General features: G+C 32.9%; 1 protein-coding gene across 1 annotated transcript; it reads right to left on the reverse strand.

Moving 5' to 3' along the window:
* Positions 1–12,575: 12,575 nt before the first annotated feature.
* On the reverse strand, positions 12,576–13,832 carry LOC131175292 (uncharacterized). Its single transcript, XM_058139015.1, has one exon. It carries the CDS (start codon positions 13,830–13,832, stop codon positions 12,576–12,578), a length of 1,257 nt encoding a protein of 418 aa, XP_057994998.1.
* Between the last annotated feature and the right edge of the window lie 7,213 nt (positions 13,833–21,045).

The following is a 21,045-nucleotide window of genomic DNA, read 5'->3' on the forward strand; positions in this document are numbered from 1 at the left end:
AAAAGTTTCGTCGATAATCGGTCGGTATTATCGCTGGTAAAAATTGTTTTAAATTTTAATTTTTTTTTTGTTCCTTTTTTGTTGTTAAAGCGTTGGTAATTACTAACAAAATGTTTTGGTCATAATATTCATATCTCTGCTTTTAGTTTTTTATAATAAGAGAGTGAGTGAGTGAGTGACCCTTCCATTGGTAATTACTAACAAAATGTTTTGGTCATAATATTCATATCTCTGCTTTTAATTTCTTATAATAAGAGAGTGAGTGACCCTTCCATGCTTCTCTCCTTTTTCTCCCACCTTCCCTCTCATTGTGTTCTCTCTGTCCCTATCTCTTATACTCTCCCTCTCTCTCTCCCATGCCTCTCTCTCTCTTCTTGCTTGTGTGTGTGTGTCTCTCTCTCTCTCCATCTCTCTCTCTCTCTCTCCCATTGCTTTCTATCTTCTTATTTGTGTCTCTTTCCATCTCTTTGATGTGATCCTGAAGGCACAAAGCTTCATAGAATTTCTTCAAGGGTTCATTCAAGCACATGTTGGCAAGAAATATGAGATTGACAAGCTTGGCCTACTTAAGGAGCTCAAATGGGTCATCTTGGTTCAAGTGTGCAAGGATGAAATTTACAAGCTTGGTATGCTTAAGGAGCTTAAATGGATCATTTTTGTACAAGTATGCATGAATGGAGATCACCATATATAAGGCTAAGCATAATTACCCTTCAAGTGTCAAAATTGCCAAATTTCTCCAAAATCTTCAAGAGCCGTAGCTTTCACTTCTTGACCATGAAATGGGAGGTTCAACACGGCTTGGGCATGAATTGTGTAATAACCTAAATTTTAAAATATAAATTTTATATTTTTTTATAGTATTTAAATATTGTCTAACTAATTTATAATTTTGTAATGTTTTCATTTATATATATTTTAATGTTATTTCTAAACATATTTTATGAATTATATAATATTCCAATTTTAATTTAAATGATTAGTTTTAAATATTAATTTTAAATCAATTGATAAAATATATTATTTCATTATTGTTAACCTTGGTTCTAAGATTTGATTTAATTGTTATTAATTTGATTACTATTATTATTATTATTATTATTATTATTATTATTATTATTTATTGTATATTTTTTTATTATTTAGTTATACATATATTTGTATTTTGGAACCTAATTAAAAGGAATTTGGAACTTATTTGAAAAACATAGAAAAGACCAAGGATTTATTATGTAATTAAAAGTTAAAAAAAAAAAAAAGAGAAAAGAATTGAAACTTTTCAGGAATGAATCTAGACAAATGCTTGTCCAGATCCATTCCTAGATTAAAAAAATAAAAAATAAAAAATAAAAAAAAATAAAAAACCAAACAGCCCATCTTCTCCCCCCCTCCCTCAAGCGACCCTCTCACCCCCCCTCCACCCTCTCTTCTCTTCCTTTCTTGATATTTTTTCGGCCAGCGAAGGACCAACTGCCGATGATCGATAACCAAGCAACTCCAAGGGAGGTCCTGTGACTATCCACGGGCATCCTGTGACGGTAGGCGTGGTGATGGCACGAAGAGAGTGAAAATAAGGAGAAAATTGAGTTTTAAACTTTGAATGCTCATATCCGGTGATCTCAACATCCGATTGGAGTGATTCAAGTGGCTACGGACTCCTGGTGAAGAGCTCTTTCAGAAGGGACCAACCATGCCGGATTTGGTGGTCGTTTTTGGTACTAGTGAAGAGAGAGAAAATAGATCTTTTTTAAGCTTTCGGATCAAATTTTTAGTGATTTGAGACCACTGATGAACTCAGCGCATCGAGACCTTTAAAATGGGACCAACCCCGCTCTGATCGGACACCATTTGAAAAAGAATATCGTCGGATAGTCCAGATCGCTTAGTGAGATTTTTGACCCTTTTCAATGCCCATAAATTAATATAATTATATAATAATTATTAATCATTTATGAGCTTTGTTTAAGTGCAATTGGATCAGTGATAGCTCACCGGCACTCAGGACTGAGTTTTTGGCTCAGTTTGGGAGTCCAGCGAGCAGTCCCAGAAAGGGGTTATGTTTACAGTCATTTCTAGCATTTTCAGATGTTGCAGGCGTGTTCCAGGGAGCAGATTTGGAAAGGTAGTCCCTAACTCAACTTGGGTAGTTTGTGCTTTGATTAAGTTAGTGGTTAAATTTGTAAAATATTCCTGGCTTAGAAATATTTAGTAAAATAACTTTAATTAATACAAGGACAATGTGGAGGACCTTTAGGAATATTTTCATAATTTTTGAAGTGCTGAAAATAAATATTTACACTGTAGAGGAGTTAGGGACCTGAGTTAAAGTTTGGAGGATTGGACCTAGATTAGGATCCTTGTAGGCCCCAAATGTGCATTATAATTATTATTGTGGGCCTTAGACCCTGTTTGTTACGATTGTTGCATTTTTCTTACAAGAGGTTAGGTCCAGTTATAGGGAAGACTCTGCCGAAATTTCAGCAAGACCTTAGAAAATTATTCTTGCTTCTTTGATTAAATTGATTAATTAATTTGATCCGTAAATTTGATAGAGGTCAATGTGTCTGTCTGGGTAATCAGTGCCAGCTAACCTTTCTTCCCCTTCCAGCTGGACCAGTTGCAATCGAGTCGACTAGTCTGAGTTTGATATTGATTATTTTTATAATTTCAATATTAATTATATAACTAATATGCTCATGCATTTTATAAATAATTAATTATGCACATAAATAATTAATATATTAGGAGCATTTTGGTTGCTGCATATTTAATTATTGTTATTTTTTTATATTGCCACCTTGAGGATAATTTAGAGCTCTGTGTGTGTGATGGCGTGAGTATGGTGTGGATATGGATAAGGGTAGGATGGGTAATCACTATTGGAGCTTGACTCGCTAGAACCTGATCCTTATATATAGATAGGTTGTGGTGAGTACTGCTTTGAGTTGATCTCGCTGGCCCTCACACTTGGATTATTAAGTAAAAGTTTGGCTTAAGTTGATCTCGCTGGCAGGTATTGGATTAAAAGAGTTGTATTAAGGATTAGCTCCCATATATGTATTGATGTGATACACTGGGTGTGAGTAGCTCCAAATTAACTTCTTGTGCGAATATTGGATGAATTATTATTATATGTGATGGATGTACATTTCATGGTAGGATTACACTAGTTTTAAATAGTTATAGAAATTGCACCTATAATCAATATCTAAACTCTTTGAGTCAAACACCCATTTCTATGCAAATATTTTTCCTAGGCTACAGGAGGAGCAAGTTTATTTTTTGAGTCTAACCTGCATTTTCCTCCGTAGGTTGTGCTTCATAGTTTAATAGCTTTTATTGTGTCTATTTATTTGTTTATTTATTTATCTATTTGTTTAATTATTAGAACTCTGCTGTGACACTAATGTATTTATGTATTATATTAATTAATGGAGATTAAGTGATTTATGCATGATGAGTATTAGGGTCGAGCTTGGGCTCCCCTAGTCTTAGTTTTTCTGATAGTTATCGATTTGGGTTGGCCTAAATAAATTTGTAATATTTTATTTTATCTTGTTAATTGGGCTTTGATTGTAGTCCTGGTTAAGGATCTGGGAGCATTGAGGCTTATTACGGGCCTTGAGAGCTTTATGTCAGCTCAGGTCTTAGTGCCAATCCAGCTCGTGGGATCGGGTCATGACAAATTGCACAGAAGAGAGCACTTGAAAATTCTAATGGCCAAGGATCTCATGGCTATGGTGTGAAATGAAGGGAGGTGCACGCCCTGGGTGTGAGCCAAATTCTGAAGGAAGAATTACAATTTTCTTGGCGTAGGTTTCACACTCAGGGTGTGAAATGAAGGGAGGTGCACGCACTAGGTGTGCTGACTTTGTAGCTCACTTTCTTGGATGATTTTGCTTGGTTTCTTTGTAATTAATTTGATTTTTTTTAGGGTTTTATGTTGTATTAGTAGCCACCTATAAATACTTTATGTTTCATGCATTTTTTATAGCTTTTGATTATCAATTGATTATTAAGAGAGTTTTCTCCTCTATTGTTCTTCATTGAACTTTTCTTCTTGACAAGTCTGATTGGCTTTTAAGAATTAATATCTTGATATTCATGGTTCTCTACCACAGGTTGGCATTGGATCTTGAATCCTTTGTTTTTCTATTTGAATTATTTGCTTGGTTCTCCATCACAAGGTTGGTTTTGGGTTAAGTAATTTCATGTAGAAGAATCTGATTGTAAGAGTTTTGGGGAATTGGATTGAATATCTTGGCGGTTCCTTGGCAAGTCCACTAGGGTTCTCATCATTTTGGTATCAAAGCTTTAAGTTTGTTAATTTCGATTAATTTTGTGTTTGGGTATTAAATTCAACCCATCAGTTCTTTTTTTTTATCTTTCAATTTTCTTTACTCATTTTGCTTTAGTTTCATTCATTAATTGGTTAATTCATGCATGTCCTTTTATGCTATTTGTTTGTTAATCTCCATTGTTGAGTATTAACATTCTTGTTGGGAGTCTTGAGTCAATACAAAAGATTGCTTCTAAGTGTTTGATAAAATGTCTCTTAGAACATTATTCTTTGGTTTTGAGCATTTGTTGTATTGAATTGATTGTTCCAGCAATTTTTAGTAGTATCTTAGTGGTTATATCGATAGTTTTGCATATTTGATTAAAAAAAAAAAAGAATTACAAAAGAATTGACGTGCTGCTAGTATTGTGGGTTTATCACTATGACCCTATTTTTGTTTGAGAATTGCTAGTAGTCAAGTATATAAAAAAAAAATTGTGATTTAAAATTGCAAACACTAGAATACAATTTGAGTTGTTTTATGGTTGTTTGAGACATTGCTTGGTTGGAGGCATGATTTTTGTTGGATACGATTTTTTTGCTGATCATTATAGTGAAGTTATTCATTAATTTCTTATGAAAATCTCATTGTTAATTTGGTGTCTTTCATTTGTTGGCTCTAGTGTCACATTAAATAATTTCTTGTGAACTCGTTTTGTCCGTCTCATTCTCAGATATTTTTGTGTTGAGTCTTAGGAGTTGGATGTCTTATTTGAGGTTGATTAGTTCATTAAAGAACTGAAAGATGTGAAAAAAGAGTGGTAAAAGGCTAGTGTGGTGAGCACAAAAGAGGGAAAAAACTTGAATTTGTGTGAAACATGAGTGGAATGTCATTGCTTGGAGAGTAATATGTGAGGAAGTGGTGTGTGAATTATTTTTTCTCTAACATTTTCTTGCAAGTTTATAAATATGTCACAAGGTAGTGGTGAGGAAGGAAGTGATACGAGGAGAGATGGAAGAAAGGAAAGAACTAAAGGCGTGATGTGTGGTGACATGAAAGGGGACAATGTTTTTCACACTAAATGCTTTATCCAAGAAAGGGCTTGTAGTATGTTAATAGATGGAGTAAGTAGATGCAATATTGCGAGCACTTTATTGATTGAGAAATTGGGGTTACCTACTTTAAAGCATCCAAGGCCACATGAATTGCCATGGTTTAATGAGTTTGGAGAAGTTAGGGTGATAAAACAAGTGTTAGTTTCATTTTCTATTAGGAGGTATAAGAATGAGGTTCTTTGTGATTTAATCCTATATAAACTTCTCATTTGTTGCTTGGCCGATCTTGGCAATTGGATAAGAGAGTTGTCTATGATGGATATAGGAATTGATATTCTTTTGAGTGGGATAGTAGAAAGATTACTTTGGCACCATTATTTCTTATGTAAATATATGAGGATCAAATGAGAATTAAAAGAAAAATTGAAGAAAAGGAAAGTGAAAATGGAGAGAAAAATGGAAAAGTGGCCAAACATGAGTGTAAAAGAAAAAATATTAAAAGTGAGGGGGAGAATGAGATTAAAGAAAATGAGATGAGTGAATTTACAAAAGGAGAGTGTTCAGGGAAAAAGGAGAGCCAAGAGAGAAAGAGTGAAAACAAAAATGTTGAAAGTGAGATAAATGAAAAAAAAAAAAAAGAAGGCAAGAGGAAGATGTTGAAAAGAAAGAAAATGAGAGACATGAGGAAATAAGTAAGGAAAAAGTGAAAAGAGATCTTTTATGACAAAAATTTTGACTTTGACTTTGACATTTCATTTTCTAATGTTCTTGATTCTATTTTGTAGGAATGTGAAGGTGTCTTTCTAAGTAAGGAGTCAAGTGATTTACCACCTATTGAAAAGGAGAAATTAGTTGCTAATGTTAATCAAGATAATCAAGAAAAAAAAAACTATGGAAGTTGAAACATCATCTAATAGAGGGAGTGCTCCTAATCCTATTCTTGAAGCTATATTATGAGGATTTGAGTATTTGGAAAATATTTGTGCAAATGATAATGATTTTGTTAGAGTGTTTGTTAAGTTTGAGAAAAGTGCACCTCAAGAGAATTATATTCATGACGGTTTCATGATTAGAGAAAATAGAATTTTTGTGCCTAAATATTCCATGCATGATTTGCTTATGCATTTTGATGACAAAGTGAAAGATAAAACAAATATGCATGAACACTTAGAATATTTGAATTGTGTGATGAATGTGATTAAGGATAGGCATGCTGGAAATTTGTTGACGAAAGATAGATTTTGTGTGTCAAAGTGTCCTCTGCATGAATTGAATGAGCAAGAATTACATCATTGTGGTTTAATTGATCATCTTAAATTTGTGGAGTTTATGAAAGAACATTCTTTTTGTATGCATCATTTGATAGGTCATCTTGATGTATTGAGAAAAGAAAATTTGGATTCTAAGTGAAGAATTGTTTATGCATGGAAAAAGACATTTTTGTTGGATGTGTTAAAGATTGGTCAAATCTTAAATTTGTGCATGATGTGAGTAGTGTCTTTGGTTGGCCTAATTGCTATAGGAAATTTGTTTAAGAAATTTGTGCTAAATTTGCATGTTTAAATATGAATGTTGAAAAACATGATGAATTTATGTGAACAAGAATATGCATGAGATATGTTTAAAAGGAAATCTTGTTCTAAGCCATTGTTGAGTGAGCTTGATAAATTCTTTGAACTTGATAAATTCTTTGAGCTTGAATGTGATGCTTTTAGAATTGGATATCATCTCCTTGTTGATTGTGTTGTTATTTTAAATGTTTTTGATGAAGGAGCGGAAGCATGAAAAACACAAGTTTATATCATTGAATTCAAAAATTTTTCACCTAGGGTCACATGCATCATGCAAGATTTATTTTTATCTATTTGATTTCAATGATAAACAATATATTAAAACTCTTTTAATATGTTTTTGGATCTACATTTGCTGTTTAAGATTTTAGAATTAATCAGATTAATTTTAAGAACCCTAGATTAGATCAAGAACAAGTGCACTAACCTCTTGATGCACTGCAGTGTGTTTGTCACCTTTGGGATGCGTCTTTAGGATACCAAATGTTGTCCCTCTAGCTTGTTCACACCAAGATCACCTATGGCAGCCCTTTAACAGCTTCTAAAGCTTTTTCTATGAATTAGAAAATTAAGTTTTGCCTTTTGAGAGATTACAGATGTAAACAGGACACTAGAAATAATTTCTAGTATTTTTAATTCAAGAGATTATTTGCTAATCTCTTTGAAATGATGAGAGATGAAGAAGAAGAGAAGGGAGAGCAGCCAAGGGTGGCGGCACCTTTTTCAGAATGAGCAGATTGTGTAATTTGTTCTTACATCCTTACACTTATATAGCTAGGTCACCACTTAAAACCCTTGCCACATGTCACCTTCTGATTGGTTCTAGGTTTAATTGACCCAATCACATTGTGACAAGTGTCAAACCTATATTTAATCTTAATTTTAATCATCTTACATGATTAAAAGACATTTGGCAAGCTTATGTGTAGTGCCATGTGTCACCATCTCATGATGCCGCATGTCACTCTGTGAAATAACCAAAATACCCTTGTGTCTTAATTTTGAGTTCTCAACTCAAAATAATTATTTCTCTTCTTCTAATCAATTTATATCAAATATAAATTAATTAATTAATCTCTATTAATTAATTTCTCATTAATTAAATTCATATTTAAACACTTTAAATATAAATTTAACTTATACTATACATCCAATAACCTAGATTTGGTTTCAAGCCATGCTAGGGACTTTGCAATCTAATTGACCTATATTAAAAACAATATAAAGAATATAGTAGATGAAAAAAAAGATAATTTACCTTATCACAATCATGTAGATTGATCTGTAGATAGCGGAGTTCTAGATGGAGCATTAGAGTATTGGCTCAATAATAAGTCCTCCAGGTGTTTCATCCTAGTTTCTACTTCAGACAAACGATCCTTAAGCAATCAATTCTCCTCTTGAAGGCCAACATTGGAACGAGATTTCTTAACTTCTTTTGCCTTTATTCCACCCCCATAACCAATAACTTGATCACGATGTCGTGTTTCAAAACATTGTTCTACTACCTCCATATGAGACAAAGAAGGGTTGGATTGGATGACATCACGTATTTGATCCTATAATAATTATGATTAATCAATGACGCAAATATAATAATTTATAAAAAGAAAGCAGTTGCAATAAAAGTAATATAACATACATATTTCTCTTGAATATTAGAGTCAACCAAATTTGCACCCTTCTTATGAGTTTCAAAGAATATAGTTCCAATATCTGGTGGATTGCCATCCTTGCCTCCCTTTATAAAATACAATATTGTTACACAATAGCATAATATATTTAATCTCCAAAATGCAAAAACATGAAAAAATTTCACTAATATTACCAAATCATAGATAATTTGTCTGTAAGGTTTGCTACCAATACGATGAAGCATAGTTAAATTTTTCCTATTTTGAGTTTGAACACTTGTTTCCTACATTAAAAAAAGTATTTAAAAACAATATGTTAACCCTTTTAAAAAATAATAAAACTGAAGATAAAAATACTTATATTTAATTTACATAATTTTTAATATTAGTAAAATAAAATGTCATACCTTAAATTTTCTGGTGCAAAAATGGTTCTTAACTAACCACTCCCAATCTTCTTGATGCATCCCTTGAGGAACATTTTTCAACATCTCTGGAAAAGAACCACAAGGCTTTATATTGTGGCGTTTCAAATCCCCTCTCCAATTATTCCACAAATGATTCATATGCTCTAAAGTCTTTTCTCGATATAGCTCAATGTCAAAATTTCTAAATTTCTCCTATAAAAAAAAAGAATGAATAAATAAATGCAAATTAAATTAATATAATGTTTTATTAAAAGTAAAGGTACCTTGACTGAATCCCACATATGATCTTTTGCATCTTCTCCAATTTGCTTCCATGAGTGCACTCTTATTGGACAAATGTTTGGGTCACGCACTATTTTGCCCAAATGTCTTGACCATTCTGCATGATTTTCTCCAACAACTCGATTATTATAAAAAACCACATCCAGTTTCTCTCCATCCTTAAGTGCTGCAATCTTTTTACCCTTATTCATTCCTCTTGTTTTTCTCTTTTTTTGTTTAGTGGAAATACCTAAATAAAAAAGTCTCTAGAACTTCATTAATAATATAGAAATAATGCATCAACAATAAATATAAATTATTAATAATACATATGACAATAATTATTTGAACCTTCTTGTGTTTCTTCCTGAGCTGGATTGTTATTACTTTGATGTTGCCTTGTTGTATTACATTGCATAGTATCAAAATCTATCAATATTAAAAATAAAAAGTAAATTATTAATGTAAACTAAATTCATAACGCTGAATGAAATAGAAAAATAGGAGTTGAACCTTCATGCACTTGTTCAGGTATTTGTTCTTGTATTCCACCATCTTCTTCCCTATGATCAACATCTTGAACAAGAGAGATGTCATTATGTGGCTCTAACGAACAACGTGCAATTGATGCAGTTTGACTTTGTGTAGATGTCATAGGTAAAAATGATCTTGATCGATGTCCATGTCCCCTTGCCCTTCTTAATGCACCCGGTGGTATAAATGAACTCTTCACTATATTTGTCCTAGGTCCTTTCCTTTTTTGTGACCCCATTTCTAGCGTCATTTACCTGGAATATTAGCACATCAAATATATGTGAATTTTTTTTCAAACCAACAAAATATATCATGACATAAATAAATATGGGGAACAACATAAATAAAATATGGAAAAAAGACAAAATGAAATGTAAACTACATTGAATAACTAAATTACACATAAACATCCAAAACAAATTATGAATATATTATAGAGTTTATTTTGAAAAGAAACATTATACAGTAGCATTCAAACAATAATAATTAAATAAACTTCAAGATCCATGTTTTCTTTTCTTCTGTGTTGAAGATATATCAATTATTTGTGGCTCTATATCCATCCTCTTCCAACTAATTTGGTCATTTGCATCAACTGTAGTTGTTTCTCCAGATTCAAGATTGATAGATTCATCAGCTTGATATGCTTCACCGAATTGATTCAAATCAACGGGGTCAATGTCTTCTTCTAATGGGATGTCATAGGAATCTCGAGGATGTGCCTTTATCACACAATGCCAGCCTTTGTGAATATTGTCTGGAACATAAAAGACTTGTGATGCTTGGTTAGCTAAAATGAAAGGTTCATTTGTTTTCAAAGTTCGTTTACAGTTAACACTAACCCCCCCATATTCATCAATCTTAACCCCCCTCACTCGATCATAAACATCCCACCAATTACAACGAAATAACACCACACGTCTTCCTCCAAGATATTGCAATTGAATAATCTCAGTTAAGACACCGTAGTAATCTATGTTGTTAACTTCATCACCAATATCTCCAATTACAACAACTCCACTATTTTGTGTCCTCAAACCTTGGTCATGATATTCAGTATGAAACCTATATCCATTGACGATATAACCATAAAAAGATGTCACATATCGAGTAGGACTGCGTGATAATGAGAGTAGGGCTCCCATCATTGGACTTGAGTCATTTTTATGCAACCATGCAACCTATAAAAAAAATTTGTTTGAAAAAGTGAAAAAATCAATTCCTAATGGTTACAAACAATTGAAATAATTAATTACTCAAAATACATACAAAACTTAAAGTGTACTTACTTTCGTCTTAAACCATCTAACAAAATTTTTATTCCATTGACCTTCTGACATACCTACTAAATTGGTTGCTGGCAATTGTGAATACTCTCTAAGGGGCAAAAAAAAAAAAAAAAGAGGATTATAGGCGATTGTGATAAATTAAAAAAAAAAGAGTAAATACAATATGAATAAACAAAAAAAAATATCATACTCGATGTATGGCTGGACTTCATCACAATTCTTTAATACATAAATATGAGCTTGCTCCCACTCCTGTGTATCAAGATCACGAGTTTTACTAGCACCTAATCCTCGTCCTACTTTGGAGAAAATTGATAAGCCTCCTTTATTTTTATTACTGCCACCATCATAGTTGCGCTCCATTCGATTGAACTTTGTCTCAATGCCATGCAAGTACCTTGAGCAAAGAGTCATGCACTCATTTGCAATGTATGCCTCTGCAATTGAACCCTCTACACAAGCTCTATTACGAATACATGACTTAAATGAATATAATGCTCGTTCTATTTCGTACATCCAACGATATTGTACTGGTCCACCAATTTTAGCTTCATTAGCCAAATGCATGGGCAAATGCACCATAATGTCAAAGAATGAAGGTGGAAAGATCATTTCTAGCTTGCAAAGAGTTATAGGAATTTGCTTTTCTAATTGCTCCAATACATCTACCTTTAATGACTTTGCTCCTAAATGAGTGAAGAACAATGATAGCTCAACAAGTGGTTCATATACTACTTTTGGAAGTAAACCACGTATTGCAAGAGGAAGTATATGTAATAGAAGAACATGACAATCATGACTCTTTAATCCTGAGATTTTACTCTCTTTCATGTTTACACAAAGAGAAATATTGGATGAAAATCCATCTGGAACTTTTAACTGCTTCAAGAATTGGCAAAGCCTATATTTTTCTGTAGTAGATAAACTGTACAATCTTTGGAGGTATCACAACTTTATTCCTCATCTTGGGTGTAACTCTGGCCTTATATTTAATGCTTGCAAGTCAAGGCGAGTTTTGATGCTATCTTTAGTTTTTCCCTTTATGTTCATGATTGTCCCTAGTATATTATCGCATATATTCTTTTCAATGTGCATGACATCTAAGTTGTGGCGTAGTAATAAGGTCCTCAAATATGGAAGGTCAAAGAATATACTCTTTTTATTCCAATTGTCCCCCCTGCCATCATGTGAGATTGCTTTCTTCATATGAGGAGCCTTAGTTAATATGACCCCTTCAAGATTTTTCACTTGATCAAGTATATCATCTCCTGAAAGTGGCTTGGGTGGTAACCCTCGCTCCCTTGTGCCATTAAAAGATTTGTTATCATTTCTCCATTTGTGATTAAGAGGAACATATCATCGATGACCCATATAACATTGCTTGCCTCCATTGGCCAACCTCATCCAACAGGTGTCCTTATTACAACAAGGACAAGCCAACTTTCCCTTAGTACTCCAACCTGATAATTTCACATATCCAGGAAATCATTGATAGTCCATAGTAAAGCGCATGTAACTTGAAATTACAGTGCATATGCATCAAATGTATCAATGCCAGTTTCCCATAACTCTCTTAGTTCTTCTACTAAAGGTTGAAGATAGATATCAATTGCATCTCCAGGACCCTCAGGACCTGGAATAAGCATTGATAAAATAAAATTTGATTGTTTCATGCACATCCAAGGTGGCAAATTGTATGGAATGAGTAAAACTGGCCAAACACTATATGGCATTTTTGAATTGGCAAAAGGTTGAAATCCATCACTAGCAAGGCCTAGTCTCACATTGCGAGAGTCTGAGGCAAAATTTGGATGTAGTTTGTCAAAAGAAATCCATGCCATTGAATCAGCAGGATGTCTCATCACTCCATCATCTACCCTCTTATCTTTATGCCATCTCATCAAAGACGCTGTCTTTGTGGACATAAACAATCTTTGAAGTCTTGGCTTTAGTGGAAAGTAACGCAAAATTTTTTTTGGTATTCTCTTCCCATTGGTTTTAACCTTGTCTTCCCCATTATATTTATCAGTCTTCCATCTAGAATAGCCACAAATCTTACAAAAATCTAGCCTCTCATCCTCTTTCCAATATAACATGCAATTATTTACACATGCATCAATTTTTTTGTATGAGAGACCAAGATCTTGAATTACTTTCTTTGCATCATAATACGATTGTGGCAAATTAGATCCTTGAGGTAATAATTCATCTTTCAATAATTGTAACAACATAGTAAATGACTCATTACTCCATCGACCAAGGCTCTTGATATGGAGCAATTTGACTAAGCAAGATAACTTTGAGCTCTTAGAACCTTGGTATAATGGTTGCTCAAAATCTCTTAGTAACCTATAGAATTTATTTGCTTCCTCATTCGGTTCCTCTTTATGAATATCACAAGCGAAGATATCTGTATCCATATCATTTGTATATTGACCACAAAACTCTGGATACAAATCCCTTAAAATGTCATGCATCTCATTACTAGCCTCATCTTCACTTTGTTGAACACTTTCTAAATTAGATTCAGATTCACCTACCCTTTCTCCATGGTGATACCAAAATGTATAATTACGTATTATTCCATACACCTTGAGGTGTGTCCCTACCACTTCTCGTGTGGCGGAATACGTGTTACTACACTTAACACATGGACAACGAATTTCCCCATGCCTCCCAGTTTTCTTAAAAGCATAGTCTAAAAATTCCTCAACCCCACGCAAATATACATCATTAAGACGATCACCAACAAGATCCATCCATCCTTTGCTAGGAGCCATTATCTAATAAATTGATAGTTAGAAATATAACTTATAAAAATAAGCAAACATATTTGACAAGAAAAAAATTTAGTTTAAAATTTAGGTTACATTATTAAATAAATAAATATTAAAAAAATTAAATAACATTGATCACAAAAAGGATGGTGCCAAAATATTATATGAAGTGGAAATTTAAAAGTAGGGTCAGAATGGAGGAATTTGAAAGACAAAGAACTATAAAAGTGAATTTTCTAAATACAGAAGGACTTATTGAATAATTATGCATTGATCAAAGAAAGGGAGACACTTGGTAATAAAAGCCACTCTTTTTTGTTTCTAAATCAACCAGCTGCACTCTCAATCTCCCTCAATTTTTCATTTTCCTTCATTCTCTATTTTTCGTTTATTCTTCTCTTCATTTTTGTTAATTAACATTACCCTTTTTTATTTTAAATTATTGGCATTAAACTTTTTTTAAATTTAAATTTAATATCTCATAATATTAAAATTAATTCTAATATGGTTGAGTTTTCAAACTTATTTGAAAATTTTATGATTAAAGGCTTATTCGGTAATATTAGCTGTTCTAATAGCGGTTAGTTATTTTAGTAGCTGTCAGTTGTTTACTAATTATTAGCTATTAAAATTAATAATATATATTTATTTTATAAATGTATTAGTATTTTCATATTTTAATAAGATTATTAAAATTTAAAAAAATATTTTTTTAAAAGAAATGAAAGTCATTTTCCTTAAATATGGCTTAATTAAAATTTTATTTTTAAGTTTAAAAAATATAAAAATTATGAATTGATATTTTAAATATTTTTTCTACTTATCTTTAATTTAAAGAGAAAATCAAAATAATTCCATTTTTTTCTCTCATTTTCTTTTAATCTAAAGTAAATATTAACGACTGATAATAAATAATAGCTAGTTACAATATAAAATTTTGATTTCTAGTTCTCAGCTTACCTAAAATCTCACATTCCTTACTTTTGAAACTTATTAATAACAACCTTCAATCTTAAGAACTAATTTGGGCATGAGAACATTGGTTATGGGCTATGCTAGTGGACTCATCCATACTCCATAGGCCTATTCTTCAATTTTCTCTAACTATGGGCTAATCTCTCTTAGTTTGAGCTTTTCTCATAAATTTGGCTCCATAGATAGTTCTTAATTTTCATTGGATTACTAGTGTTTTATTATGAGGTAAAAGCTTCCAGTACTGTTAATGGTAGCTATAATGAGATTTCTACTTATTATCAATCTCATTATTCATTTCTACAACATATTATTTAGCTTTATTAATTCTCAATCTAGAATATATTGCTGATATCCAGTTGGTTAAATTCCTTTTGACTAGTTTTTAATTGAATCAAAGCAACTGAGCTAGTCTAGTGGCCATGAATTGAGATTTATTGCTTAATTTAATTAGTCACTAATGCTATTTAATAATCCTCTCAATGGCCATGTTTTTGGCAATGAATAAGTGCGGCTAATGTCTAAACATAACTAAAAGTTCTCTCTAATACATAACTAAAACACATTCGAAAAAAAATGCAAGCAGTAAGGAAAAGAGAAGCCAGAATGAAGTTAAAATACGAAACTATGTAATTCATAGTTACTAGTTTAAAATTCAAAAAAAAAAAATAGTTACTGGTTTAAAAGATCTCTCAAGTACCTTTGGGGTACTGCTATGATGTTAAAATACAGAATTAACAATACCCAATGATTTAGGCCTGCAAAACAAAGAACAATATTATTACAAGGTAAATAAAATATTGAAACTAGGTCATTCATAGTTACTAGTTTGCACAAAAATATAAGGTCCAGTTCATAGTAGATTTCACATGTTCATCAAGTATGTGTGCAACAATAACAAGGAAAATTTCACATGAAAAAGAGGGCATTATAGAAAACAATTTTATCTATCTTTTTAGGACAATTTCACATTATATTTCTCTAATCAAATTTTCTCTCTATGCACTCAAAGATTGTTAATTTTACTCCCTTAAAGACCACTAGTTTACTAGTAGCAAATCATATTCCAATTTTATAAGTTCATCCATTGGAGGAAGATGGCTTTTTTGTAGAACTACCTTGAGATAAAGTCATGGCATTATTTAAATTGGTCAAGAATATTCAATCTTGTTCAGCCACTTATAGCAATTCCAGTCACCTTCGAGTACTTTGTTACATATTATAGTAAAAGGAGAAGGAATGTTAGCAAAGTAGTGTAACTGCTTTTGGAGGGAAATTCCTAAAATAGTTCAGGTTTGATAGAGTTAGTTTTGGATGTCTGAATCTGTTAGAGAGCAGTTACTGCTGTGTGTATAAAGGTTCAGCTCATACCTGTATGGATTCATTCAAGATTCAATTCAATAATATGCTCTTTTCTCTTCTTTAAACCTCTGTTCTCTTATCTTCTCTTCTCATCTCATTTCTCTATTCTCTTCCCATCTCATTCTTTTTTTCTTCTCATCTAATTTCTTATTCTAGACCCTACCAAAGTGATTTCAGATCTAATATCCTTTCATCTTCAGTACCTATTACCTATAAACCTAATCAACCTACTCAGAATTATCCTTATGCTCCTAAACCCCCTATAACAGACTAGAATGCCAATTTAAAACAACCAAATTGTGCGAGAAAACCTTACCTACCACTAGTCGTCTTCTCACAACCAACCTACAACTAAATTTACTTCCACCGATTACACTAATTCAAATACCATTAGACAACCTGACCTTGTTTTACGTGTGGAGAGAAATTCTTTCCCGCCATCAATGTAAACAGAAAACTCTCATGGCCCCGCAATTGCAAGAGAATGATGCCTCGGTATTTCGGATGCAAAAACAAGGAATAGATGAGGGGAAGAGGAATGGCATGATGTTATAGAAGGAGAAGTACTGCTGTATCGAAAAGTTGCTCACAAGGCATGCTATGGAAGGCGATCATGGGGTTCATACTATAAGGATAATTGGGCAGCATAAGAACAGGGAATTGTTGATATTAATAGATAGTGGTAGTACCAACAGTTTCTTGGGTGCAAGAGTGGCAAAAGAGTGAAGTTACCTATTATTGAAGGGCTGCAATTGTGTGATGGCGATGACAGGAAAATTTCTAGCAGCATGTGTCCTAACTTTAGATGGGGAATGCAGAACACTCTTTTGTATTTGACTTCAAGCTATTAGACATGTGGAGTTTTGATATTATATTGGGAGTTGAGTTGAGGACATCTAACTCCATTTTATTTGATTTTCAAGAATCAAGAATTACTTTCTAGCATGCAGGGTGTGGTTACATTGCAAGGAATCAATGATTTGGGCACTCAATCTAAATTGCTGCACTGCATGCAGTTCTCAATGTAAATTGTTGCATGGGAAGGAATGTTCAGTGAATTCTGGTCATACTTTTCTTTGCATCAACCGATTTACGAGGATAATTTGCAAATTCTTGAGGCCTTATTAAGTGGGATAATTTCCAGCGGAAGAAGCTACATGGGGTTCAAATCATTCCCTAGCTCAATTTCTTAAGTTCTCTTCTTCTTGAGGACAAGAAGATTCTCTTATGGAGGGTATTGTTACATATTATAGTAAAAGGAGAAGGAATGTTAGGAAAGTAGTGTAACCGCTTTTGGAGGAAATTCCTAAAATAGTTCGAGTTTGATAGAGTTAGTTTTGGATGTCTGAATGCTAGAGAGCAAGCATCTTTGTGTGTATAAAGGGTCACTCATACTGTATGGATGCATTCAAGATTCAATTCAATAATGTACTCTTTTCTCTTCTTTAAACCTCTGTTCTCTTCTCTTCTCATCTCATTTCTCTATTCTCTTCCCATCTCATTCTTTTTTCTTCTCATCTAATTCTTTTCTCTTCTCATCTCATCTTTCTTCTCTGTTCTGAGTTCCAATCTCTGTTATCAGATCTGATCCTTAACATACTTATATCTTGTCTAGCAAACTGATCGCTAGTTTTGGTCATTTCGATGGTTGGTTATTATTCGCGAAGCTAAGACTGAAGAATCTTGATCATCCATTGAAGCAGAGTTCTTAGGATATGAAATCATTTAGAGTACTAAGTTTTAGTGAAAGAGACATCACTGATGCTATTAAATTGGAGAATTTGATCGGTAAAGGAGGATCAGGAAATGTGTACAAAGTTGTCCTTGGTAATGGCAATGAACTAGCTGTGAAACACATTTGGACATCCAATAGCAGTACCGATCAGAAAATTTTACGTAGCAGCTCAGCCATGCTTAAAACAGGCTTAGATTAGGATTTAAATGAGAATGGTAGTTCAAATGCTGGAAGAGGCTGAACCACATAAACTTACAGATGTCGTTGTGGTCAAGAAAGAAGGTAGAGCTGGTACGGATGAGAAATTGAAGGCTACCAAAGATATTTGATCTCAACACTTGAAATTTTCTTTTGAAGCTTATTCACTTGCAGTAATGAGCATGTAATTTTTAGTTTACAAGTTTACTGATATTATAGAACTCAGCATGTGAAAATTGCAGCAGAATTTTAGATTTCTAGGTAAGAGAAAAAGGTTAAGCATCTAAAAGAACAAGGATATGTATTATTTGAACTGATTTACACAAAGAACAATATTATTACAAGGTAAATACTAGTCCTTGCCCAAAATGCAAAACTAGATTTATCCCTTATTGGCACTGCCAAAAATCTCTAGTATCATTGTGATTAAAACCACATGCCCTTAATGCTAAAAAGAGCAGTTAATAATGCAGAGCACAAATGAAACCAGCAGCTAGAGGTACACAGTGTGGAATCCTAGTGTTGATCCTGCAGTAAATAATTAATATAATTCTCATATGAAGTTACCTTGCTGCTACCAAATAAATTTAAAATGTTTAATTCAATCATCCAATATTACTCAATTTAATTTCTAACTCTCCCTCTCCTTCTCAGTCTCTCTCTTTATCTTCCCCTTCTTCTTCACTTTCTCCCCTTTTTTCTATTCTCCCCCTTTTCCTCTTAACAACCCCATATACCCTTCCTAAGAATTGACGTGCTAGGTGATCATAACCTAAATCTTTACATACAACCAAGAACCAAGACTTAACATCTAGGAGCAATCCTTATCAAACATCAAATGAACAATTCCAACCAATCAAGATAGAAAATTTACAGCAAACAGATGAAGAAACTAACACGTAAATCAGCAAGATCCAACAGTCCAACAAAACCCAACAACCAAGAAGAGCATAAAAAGCCTCCAAGAATCTCCATATCACCTAAATCACAACAGGAAATAATTAAAGTGCCTAGCTGAATGGATGAAAGAACACCACAAAATAAAATCAAGTTCTTCCATTAGAACACGCAAGAGAAATTTTTCCCTCAAAAATAGAATCAATTACATGGTCTGAATCAAAACTTGCTAAACAAATTTAGCATCAAAATTAAAGGAACTCAACAATTGGAATGGGAATTGTAAATGTAAAACATACCTATTGAAGACACACCCACACAACAATCCTTCCAAATCCACGCTTTGCAACAGGTGAAAGCTTTCAAATCTAGGTTGCGAGAATCTGGAACACGCAATTTTGAATGGAACCCTAAGGACCGATTAACTCTACTCTTATACAACCCTATGAAAGACGTATGTTAAGGCTGCAACATTAGGGAGAAATTAGTTTTGTGTGGAAGTTACTAATTGGAAGGAATTAGGAAACCTTAGAGACAAAAGAAAAATCCCGCTAGAGGGAAATCAAATCCTAAAAGGAAAATATATAATTAATCAACAAGGGCAATATTTTTCCTCGTAAAAGACTTTCAAAAATTGAGAAAATAAATCAATAAAAAAAGTCTATATATAACGACTAAATTTTATTGTTTAACGAGGGAATTTTATAATGGTTGTTAAAATTTTACATAATTACAACCAATTATAATATTGGTCGTTATTCATATATTATTAACAAGGAAATAATAATTCGGTTGTTAAAATTGGTCGTTAAAAGTAACAATTCTTGTAGTGATAATCATATGTTACCATGCACTAGATTCTCTTTATTACAAAATCCCAACTCAAGCTGGAGTCATGGTTTATGTCAAACCCCATTTGCTATGAATATTATGTTCTCTTTTAATTCCAGTTCTTGATTAAAAGATTTTCTCATCAGAAACTCTTTTCTGATTAAATCTATCTGTCTTGGCCAGGAACTTGAAACATCAAGAACAATTAAATGAACATAGGATTTTATCCCTATTTACTTAGAGGAACAGATTCCATCTTGATCAACACCTACCTCCATATATAACTAGTAGGAGCTAACACATGCCCATATACCCATACACAGTACAAGTATGAAAGCAGTATCAAACTCAAACCACCTATATACAAGATAACTGTGCTATCTCAGGTCTAAAGATTATATGCACTGATATGATTTATGACAATACATTGACAAGAGTAAACTCCATGTGCTTGTCATAAGTGTCACTGGTTCGGCCTACTTATCATGTATAAGTGCCTATCATGTTTGTTATAAGGCATGAGACTCATCATTCCATCTTATTTATATCTCATATAAATAACTTGGGAACAAACATGAATACAATCTTACTGGATAAATGATGTCCTTATTGTGAAGTATCCTCAATTGTGAACCTATTTATGATACTTTGTGCTAGAAATAATGTCACTCATATTCTTAACAATTTCAGAATAGAATTTCTAATAAAATATCAATGGACCTTTTCTATCACACATAAATATATTATGTAAACGAAAAAGTAAAAATGCCTTTTATTAATAAAAGATGTACAAGATACATACTAAATGATATGGTCTAGGGCATACTACTAACAATCTCCCACTAGCACTAGAGCCATTCATTACAATATCTTAGACTCATCTTCTCAAGATGTCGGTTTAGCTGAGTCTGTGACATAGGCTTAGTGAATGGATTAGCTGGATTTTCAGCTGATGCTATTTTCTGCATGGCTACATCGCCTCGCCCAACTATTTCTCTGATAATGTGGTAGCGCCTTTCTATGTGTTTGGATTTCTAGTGAGACCAGGGTTCCTTAGCCTGTATGACTGCTCCATTATTGTCACAGTGAAGTGAAACTGTTGACTCAATGGAAGGAACTACTGCAAGTTCTGTCACGAACTTCTTTATCCAAACAGCTTCCTTTGTAGCATCTGGTGCAGCAATATACTCAGCCTCGGTAGTGGAATCTGCAATTGTACTC

Source organism: Hevea brasiliensis, chromosome 17 (genome assembly GCF_030052815.1).
Source record: "Hevea brasiliensis isolate MT/VB/25A 57/8 chromosome 17, ASM3005281v1, whole genome shotgun sequence".
Taxonomy (NCBI): Eukaryota; Viridiplantae; Streptophyta; class Magnoliopsida; order Malpighiales; family Euphorbiaceae; genus Hevea; species Hevea brasiliensis.

What these genes read in the sequence shown, in the direction of transcription:
- LOC131175292 (XM_058139015.1), bottom strand. Translation starts at nt 13,832, where the DNA reads ATGGCTCCTAGCAAAGGATGGATGGATCTTGTTGGTGATCGTCTTAAT.